The sequence below is a fragment of the Nylanderia fulva genome, unplaced genomic scaffold (genome assembly GCF_048542155.1).
Source record: "Nylanderia fulva isolate GAGA-0341 unplaced genomic scaffold, ASM4854215v1 Scaffold666, whole genome shotgun sequence".
Taxonomy (NCBI): domain Eukaryota; kingdom Metazoa; phylum Arthropoda; class Insecta; order Hymenoptera; family Formicidae; genus Nylanderia; species Nylanderia fulva.
The window spans coordinates 26,917-37,190 of record NW_028190771.1 but is presented as its reverse complement, the minus strand read 5'-3'; the positions used below and the strand labels follow the sequence as shown (position 1 = coordinate 37,190).

The window sequence follows — 10,274 nt, the reverse complement described above, 5'->3', positions numbered from 1 at the left end:
ATCGTTGTCCGTTCATTACCGGACACCCTGTATATTGTTGAAAACTCTATTGTGCCATTTTCATTCTACAATGAGCCTGTCAGACAGAAGAAGACAGAGAATCACAGAGAACAGTATTAAATTAACGCGTAAAAGTGCGAAGCAAATATAAAAATAAATCATCTTTTAAATTATGCATCTCTTTAAAGCTTGCACGAAGTAACACATTAAAAATTTTAACAGATTTTCAATTTTTCAAACAAAATGTAGTTATTTTTATTTTATATATTATTTACAAAAGTACCATTTTCCTATTTCGAGAATTTTTTTTAACTGTTACCCTTTTTTGTGTTAATTTAATATTATTCTGTAATTCTCTATCTTCTTCTGTCTTGAAGGTTCATTGTAAAATAAAAATGGAACAATAGAATTTCCAACAATACATTTTTTTTCTCTTTTCTCTTTTCTTATGGTGTGCATCACGTGACAACGTACACGATAGAAGGAAGCGTTCTTTAGGTTCGCAGGTAGAAAGTTCAGAGAAGATTGGACAAAGCATGAACAACGTCCGTAACGTTTACATCGAACACGTGTTATGCGAATTGAAATTTTTAATAATTATACGCAAATAATTTGTTGCAATCACTTCGATTTATATAATTTTCTATAGTGATCTTTCTCGAATTTTTGTCATAATGAAAACGATAACATCCTTACCAGAAGAATTGATATCCATTATTCTCAGCTACAAGGATATCACCATCGAGGATATCATTAATTTCCGATGCGTTTGCCATCAATTTCGTTATGCAGCCAGCTTTCCAAAGTATATGGAAAAGAAATTTTTTCAAAGGTAATTTTTTGTTGTTTGTATATTTTACATGCATAGATCAAACATTGCATCATCAGTTTTGTATATTTGAAAGTTTTATCTTAAAAATTACAAATATAAAGAATATAATAAAATACAATATAGAATAAAACAGAATCTATTAAATAATCATTTTCTAAAAAGGCAATTCTCGTAAATATTGTACCTTCTTTTTGCGACTATGTGACGATTAGATATGTGTCCCGATTTGCATTGTGAGTTACATTTGCTTAACAATTACTGTTTCAAATCAAAATATGTATGTATTATCTATATGGTATTATTGTGTTGTAGAAATGTAACGATTTTTTATAATTATGCATTTTTTATAATTTTGAATTATATACATTCGAAAATCGTCGTTCAATTTATTTATTACTTTTCTTTCATTTCCAATCCGTAATCATTAACAGATGGATACAAATAATAAAGTGTGAAAATTTTCGGGATATTAAATAAATTTTATATATATTTCAATATATTTAAAATTTAATAAGAAAATCAATATACATTTATTAAAACAAATAGTTAAAAAGACTCTAATGAACAATGGCTATTAAGTAAGTTTATTAAAAAAGAATTTTATTTTATTAAATACTATTCATCTTATAATTTTTCGAACACAAAAAGTACACACTTTTAGATTATTTTTCTGATTGTAAATATTTCCCATTGCGTTTAATAAAAACGTTCCAGTGTTCTGGAAGTGCCAGGATATTTCTAGAAAAGTCTTTTACCTAAGAACATAAAGACACTCATGTAATGTTTGCTTTACCTCTTCGTCGGACTTGGGGATCGATTCTTTATTATATAATACAACTAGATAATTTTGTATATTCAAGAAATGACGCAATAAAAATTATTTAAGGTTTTTAGTTGACACATCTAATAAAAACAAATGCGTAAAAAACGCTTTAATGAGAGATAAGACGCAGAAAATGGAATTAACGGGTATAGTTAAATATTCAAAAATCTTGCTTTAGTTTTTGTCCATTTTAGCTGCTTACACGTAACATAATTTTTATAAATACATTATATAATGAAATAATATTTTTAAGTAATTAAAAAATTTTATTAAAACAACATGCAACCGGTGGCTTTCCGTCCATTTTCATAACGTAATAAATAAATGTAATATAATATAATTAGAAATTAGAAATATAGCATACAAGTGTATAATATAATGAAATTTAACAAAATTAAACAATCATATATAGTAGGCCAACTAAACGAGCAAATAAATAAGATGTAAAAATTTTTTTATTAATAGTTAAATCATTAAATTAACATTCCGTTACAGAATCGATATAAATTGTAAACGTTTCGACTGCACTACAGTCTTTATCAATACATAAAAATTAAATATTAAAATATAAAGTTAGATGTTAAAAATACAAAGTTAGTTAAATATTAAAATATAAAATTGAAACGATTCTTCGCTGTTGACCAATAGATATGCAAGGCGATTGGTCTGAGATGCCAAGTTATGCGACATTTGAGCATGCTACGGATATAATACGCGAATTAAATCAATGTCAGAAAAAATTAAAAAATCTTTCAACTTACATTATCGTTTTAACAAGTCCTTTTCCCCGATATTTCAAGTGTGTGTTGCGAAGTCTGAATACCAAATGTCAAAATAGAGAGCGTGATGTATTTATTTATTACCAATGTTTTTTCTAAATTATGATTCAGCAAATTTTTTAAGTATGTCAAAATAACTACTGTCTAACAATTCGGTGTCTGTATTTAAATTAATTCCATTTTTCTGTTCTTTAATGTGGATCATTTCAGATATTAGTCTTTTTTGGTAATTCTTTTCATGATCCATAATTTTAATATTGTCCCAGTCAAATGTATGTTGTTCGTTTAGAATGTGTTCCGTGATAACCGAATGTCTAGCAGAGTCTAATTTAATATTATTTTTATGTTCTTTAAGTCTCGTTCCTAACTGTCTTTTTGTCTGTCCGACATATGTGGCGTCACAATCGCTGCAATTCAATTTGTAAATAACGTTAGAATTCGTGGGGCAATTATTTTTGTCCTTTTGAACTCTTATGAAGTCATTTAATTTTTTAATGCAACGATATCCTACCACTACGTCAGGTCTTCTTATTGCTGAAGCAACTTTCTCAGATATTGATTCTATATATGGTATGACAAAATATTTAATGTTAGTATTAGTATTATTAGTATCTGTTATATTGTTATTATTAGGCTTGTTAAATTTCTTAGTTGAGAGATTTTTTAATCTGCGTTTTATTTCTGTGAAAATTAGATCAAGAGGATAACCGTTGGATAGCAAAATATTAATAGCTTTCTCTATATTTTTTTTGTGAAATTGCGGATGTGATAGTAATAAAGCTCTATCTACCAAGTTATAAATTGTTCCTATTTTATGACAAGTCGGATGATTTGAAAAAAATGAAAGTAATCTACCTGAGAATGTCTTTTTGTGATACCAATCTAAATAAATTTTGTTATCTATTACTTTGATCATTATGTCTAAAAAGCTTATACAACGATTATTCTCCTTTTCCAATGTAAATTGTAGTCTATCGTTATAATTGTTGAATTCGTTCAAAACATATGTAATATTGTCAGCGGAAGTGCATAAAATAATGTCGTCTACATAACGGAAATAGAAAGTCATTTCGCAATTTAAATTACTAATTACTAATGTTTCCAAGTCCTGCATGACTATATCGGCAATGATCGGAGAAAGTGGGGAACCCATAGGAGTCCCATAAATTTGTTTGTAAGTTATGTTATTAAAAGTGAAAAATGTAGAAGTTAATATAATATCTGGCAGGAGATTTTAAATCACCATTGCAACTCCTTTTCTTTGTTCAACCAAAAATTATATCTCATACATAAGAAAAAATTCCTATGGCTACGTAAATCGCATGAAACAGAGTACATTAAAAATATTGATCCTATCGAATTAAAAACAACATCTTCGACAAATATTGTTGATAACACTGTTTTTGCTAACAGTTTTCGTTATGCTACACATAACCCTTTACAACAAACTAACCAGAAATGGTTTATTAATTTAACTGATAAAAAAATTCCCCCCAATGTAACCAATCTATTACAATTGGGAGGTGAATTTAGTCTCCCAGTTAACTTAAATAAAAAAGTAGCTATACACGAATTCATCAAAGATATAGAAAGCAATTCTAACGGGATCAGAAATCTTACTTCGATTCGTAATGCTGCCATTCCACAATTTTCATTATTTTTAAACAATAACGACAAAAAAACGGACATACAAGAAAAATTATTTCACATGCATAAAGACACAATTAAATTCTGCAATCAAAATCCTAATATTTTATTTACCAGAGCAGATAAAGGCAGCATTACAGTCGCACTAGAAAAAGAATTTTATATAAAAAAAGTTGAGAGTCTCCTAGAAGACGATTCTACGTATACCATAGTTAAAAACAATCCATCAACAAAAATAGAGAAAGACCTCAATATTTGTTTTAAAAAAATGGTTGAAAAAAGACTTCATCAACAAAAAAGAATATTATTATTTATTTTCAAGCGACTCTCTTCTTCCTAAAGCTTATGGGCTCCCCAAGATCCACAAGGAAAATATTCCTTTTAGATTAATAGTTTCCTCAATAAATACTTCTCTATATAATATTGCTTCTTTCTTTCATAAAATTTTAAAAGATAGCCTTCCTAGAGCGGACAGTTTTGTAAATAACAGTTTTGATATATGCAACATTCTATCAGGGAAAACAATACAAGATACCGACATAATAGCTTCATTGGACGTTGTTTCATTATTTACTAATGTTTCCGTAGATCTTGCATTAAACGGTATCAATAATAGATGGCATTTTATAGAGTCACACACAAAGATTCCCAAAAATGAATTCATAGGTATGATAAAATTTATATTAACTTCTACATTTTTCACTTTTAATAACATAACTTACAAACAAATTTATGGGACTCCTATGGGTTCCCCACTTTCTCCGATCATTGCCGATATAGTCATGCAGGACTTGGAAACATTAGTAATTAGTAATTTAAATTGCGAAATGACTTTCTATTTCCGTTATGTAGACGACATTATTTTATGCACTTCCGCTGACAATATTACATATGTTTTGAACGAATTCAACAATTATAACGATAGACTACAATTTACATTGGAAAAGGAGAATAATCGTTGTATAAGCTTTTTAGACATAATGATCAAAGTAATAGATAACAAAATTTATTTAGATTGGTATCACAAAAAGACATTCTCAGGTAGATTACTTTCATTTTTTTCAAATCATCCGACTTGTCATAAAATAGGAACAATTTATAACTTGGTAGATAGAGCTTTATTACTATCACATCCGCAATTTCACAAAAAAAATATAGAGAAAGCTATTAATATTTTGCTATCCAACGGTTATCCTCTTGATCTAATTTTCACAGAAATAAAACGCAGATTAAAAAATCTCTCAACTAAGAAATTTAACAAGCCTAATAATAACAATATAACAGATACTAATAATACTAATACTAACATTAAATATTTTGTATAAGAGTTTTAACAAGGCTCCGTAATATAAATATAAATTTAACGTATAAGACGGGCAACAAGAGCCAAATCGCGGATGACAATGCGTTATCCTAACGAAACTAAATAATTTTCCGTTAGAATTAAATACCGGTGCACAAGGCACCAAATTTTACTTGGACACGGCCAAGATTTTAAAATATGAAATAATCTCATATTTGAGATTTAATTTCAATACCCCCTTTAACCCCCCCCCCCCCCCACGGAAAATAAATAAATGAATGCAAGAGAAAAATATAGATCCGAAAATCGCTGAATCGGGAAGCGATTTCGTTAGGATAACGCATTGTCATCCGCGATTTGGCTCTTGTTGCCCGTCTTATACGTTAAATTTATATTAAATATTTTGTCATACCATATATAGAATCAATATCTGAGAAAGTTGCTTCAGCAATAAGAAGACCTGACGTAGTGGTAGGATATCGTTGCATTAAAAAATTAAATGACTTCATAAGAGTTCAAAAGGACAAAAATAATTGCCCCACGAATTCTAACGTTATTTACAAATTGAATTGCAGCGATTGTGACGCCACATATGTCGGACAGACAAAAAGACAGTTAGGAACGAGACTTAAAGAACATAAAAATAATATTAAATTAGACTCTGCTAGACATTCGGTTATCACGGAACACATTCTAAACGAACAACATACATTTGACTGGGACAATATTAAAATTATGGATCATGAAAAGAATTACCAAAAAAGACTAATATCTGAAATGATCCACATTAAAGAACAGAAAAATGGAATTAATTTAAATACAGACACCGAATTGTTAGACAGTAGTTATTTTGACATACTTAAAAAATTTGCTGAATCATAATTTAGAAAAAACATTGGTAATAAATAAATACATCACGCTCTCTATTTTGACATTTGGTATTCAGACTTCGCAACACACACTTGAAATATCGGGGAAAAGGACTTGTTAAAACGATAATGTAAGTTGAAAGATTTTTTAATTTTTTCTGACATTGATTTAATTCGCGTATTATATCCGTAGCATGCTCAAATGTCGCATAACTTGGCATCTCAGACCAATCGCCTTGCATATCTATTGGTCAACAGCGAAGAATCGTTTCAATTTTATATTTTAATATTTAACTAACTTTGTATTTTTAACATCTAACTTTATATTTTAATATTTAATTTTTATGTATTGATAAAGACTGTAGTGCAGTCGAAACGTTTACAATTTATATCGATTCTGTAACGGAATGTTAATTTAATGATTTAACTATTAATAAAAAAATTTTTACATCTTATTTATTTGCTCGTTTAGTTGGCCTACTATATATGATTGTTTAATTTTGTTTAATTTATACGAGCCTTTCATTAATTAATTTTAATGAAATTTAATTAAAAAAGAATATTTTTTATAATTGTGATATTATAAACATATATCAATTAACTGAATAATTTGTAAAGTATCCTAAATAAATAAAATATGTAAGAATCAAATAAAAAATTATAATTATTTTGAAATTATATTGCTCTAAATTTTGATTAATGATGTTGCAATAGAACTCTTAATATTATTTAAAAATTTTATTATATCATTTTTTGTTTCAATTTTAGATGGCCTTCTTTAAAAGAATATTGTGACATATTGTCTAAGACTAAAGATCATGAAGAATACAAATCTAAAAAACAAATTATGAACTTTATAGAATTGGGTATTAATTATACGAGACAATTCCGAAAATACGTGTCTCAAATGCAATATATGCATTATCACAACGAATCAATCGATAATTGTGTGCAATTTGGACATATATATTTTTCTCATCCCCTTGGACAGAGTTATTATGAACAATTCATGTATTGTGATCGAGAATTCTCCATATTTTTTTTTTACAACGATGAGCTTAAAAACTTGCTTACACATTCTCCACGGTAGGATTCTTAATATATTTTGTAGTGCTAACATCTTTATAGATTATGTTTTTGCACAGTTTTAATATGTAAATTTTTTAGAACTGGTTGCGATTTAACCGAAAGATATTATCACGAGAAACTATTTAACTATATAAGGAATTCTAATCTAAAATTAAGCTTGCGCATATTTTTGACTTTACCTGATAGTGCGCGGCTTATGGAATGGATTGCCTTTAATGTAGCACAAACTTTACAAATCCAAAAGGATGTAAGTTACGCGTACGTAGTAGAATCTTTGGATAATATCGCACTAGAGGTACAAAATTATCTGAAACAAAAACATCCAGATCATTCGATATTTTCAACGTCCGCTGAATTTTTTTCTTATTGGAAAAGCAATATTATAGACGATAATCACTGGAACGAAGCGGAAGGAATTCAGATTATCGATGCATTGGACGAATACATATTTGGCAAATTAAATTTTCGACCGTGCAAAGTGAACGATACAAATCTGGAATACATGTGTATAGATAATGTAAGTTATATAATGAATATTATAACTATATGTGACGTCAGAAGAAGAAAATTGTACTGTGAGCATGGCAATATACTGTTATTTTCTCTCAATAATTTATTGCAATTTCTGGCATAGGTACTAAAAAGTAGATATGGACAAGAAATTATTTTATTAATAATATATCATTGCGTGGCAAGAAGACTTGGTCTACGTTCCAACATTGTGGCATTTGGTGATCGATTAGAACTATTTTATTGTATATATTGGAAATCCAGATAGTAAGTAATATAAAATTAAATTTGGAATTATCGAAATCTTTTAAAAGATATTTTTACATATACACAGGTGTGCATAATAGATAAATATATTGTTTGCTTTGCAGTGGCACGATTAATCCAAAAAATGTAAGATGTTTTAGTTTATTAATGTTTGAGAAATTACAGGATTGTCGTGTCAATAAACCACTGCATCGGAAGTGGCAGTATTTTTATCGTAATGATTCTTTACCAAGCAAAAGCTTAAGTCAAATATCACCATGTGAACTGCGAGACAGGATACTGCTAAGAGTTGCGGATTTGACATACCACTATAACAACATTACTCAGATTATGCCGCGTAGTTTGAATTATTCATTTAATATAAGTAGCTTTTATGTATGTATGCACTATACACACCGCATATATTAAAATATATTATAATAGTAATAAAAAATTCTCTCTTTTTTCTCTTTGAAACGTACAGCTATATACATATGAGTTATAGTTATTTATAATTTAACAATAAGGGTAATTAAATTTGCTATAAATGTATATTTTAGAATTAAATGGCAATAAAAGATTTTTAACTTTGACGGTGTCGGTCAATGAATTGCTTTCTAATTTGGTTTTAAATGGCAAGAATGATAAATTAAAGTATAACATTAAATTTTCAGATTAGAAGACTTCGTTTAACAAAAACAGAGCAATTCATTAGAACAAAAGACGTAAAATTTGCGGTAGGAATGATTGTAACACATCGTGATTATTGCGAAATCAATAATTGCGACGGCGTCATAATCGGATGGGATCGTGAGACAGACAGACGTTATGAAATTTTTGCACCTGATCTAACTTGCAACGATTGGGCAATTGATCCAAAACAAATAGACTACTTGCCGATGAATCATTGTAGCAATTATCAATTTCCACTGCATCAAACAAATTATATTATTCTTACCAATAATAATAAAATATGTCACGTAAATGAAGGTATGAATTCATTATATATTATATTGAACGTGTTTTATTGAAAATTATATATTTTTTTATTCTACGAACATTTTATTTCTTTTTATAATTCGATTTTTTATTGATTTCACAGTTATATAATACATTTTATTTATTAATTTGTTTATTATTTATTTTACTTTTCGTACATTGTTTCTTATTTGCATTTTTTAATTTTAGGTAATCTCACTTTAACAGCGCCGAAATGTATCGATAATTACGAAATTGGTCGTTATTTTTGTAAATTCGAAAATACGCATTACGTACCAAATAAAATGCTAACGAAACTTTACCCGGAAGACTCCGCTGTAATTACATAGAGGGCAAAATCTGCAAAATAATATTATGCATAATATTATGCAATATTTAGAAGAAAAGTTTTAAGAAATTTTATATTTCAGACTAAATATTATATAGTGTAAATTATAACGTTATTATAGTGTAAATTCTGTTACCATATATAATAGCTTTATAAAATCACGCTAATTTACTTTTTTTATGTATTATATTATAGAGCAAGAAAAGCGTGCGCTACGCATGCGCCATTTCTCAATTTTATATTAACTTTTACTCTCTCTCTCTCTCTTTAATACTTTCGAACTTGTCAAAAATACAATTTACCTATAACATTAGTTATATTTTTTTAGTATTAATTTTATTATTCTAAATATCGGTTTAATTTCTTCTAATATTAGTTTTATTTTTTATTATATTAGTATTATAATTCTAATATTATTTATTTTTATGAATAATGATCTTTTTGTTCTGATTCAGAGTCTAAATAATAATAAGTAATAGATCGTCGGGAAACGACTACTGTGTGTCTTGAATATGCAAACTTATTTGTTTTGCTACCACATGTTTGATAACTCGTCTTGGAATAAATTCCATTTCAGATAAGAGTACAGAATGCAAGGGAAACGTAGGTAGAAGTGCGAGCTCGACAAGTAATAAACTATTTCTTAGATTTTCAGATATACACGTCTTAACTCGTTTAATAATGGCAGTAATAGGTATTTTGTATCAACGAGTTGTTGGTTTTCAGCCATTATAGTTTAGCCTGCAGCTGTATTTCGGAGCTTTCCTCTTTTTCAATGCTGTATAATGTTGTGCCTTGCGTGAGACACAGAAGGGTTATGAAAAATTAACCATTGCAAACCCATGTAGA

General features: G+C 28.2%; 1 protein-coding gene across 1 annotated transcript; it reads left to right on the top strand.

The window, feature by feature from the left end:
* Positions 1–674: 674 nt before the first annotated feature.
* Positions 675–9,426, top strand: LOC146720569 (F-box only protein 21-like). The gene is made up of 7 exons (XM_085488257.1): positions 675–832; positions 7,022–7,339; positions 7,421–7,859; positions 7,977–8,119; positions 8,224–8,245; positions 8,773–9,088; positions 9,287–9,426. Exons 1-7 carry the CDS (start codon positions 675–677, stop codon positions 9,424–9,426), a joined length of 1,536 nt encoding a protein of 511 aa, XP_085344383.1.
* The last annotated feature ends 848 nt before the right edge of the window (positions 9,427–10,274 follow it).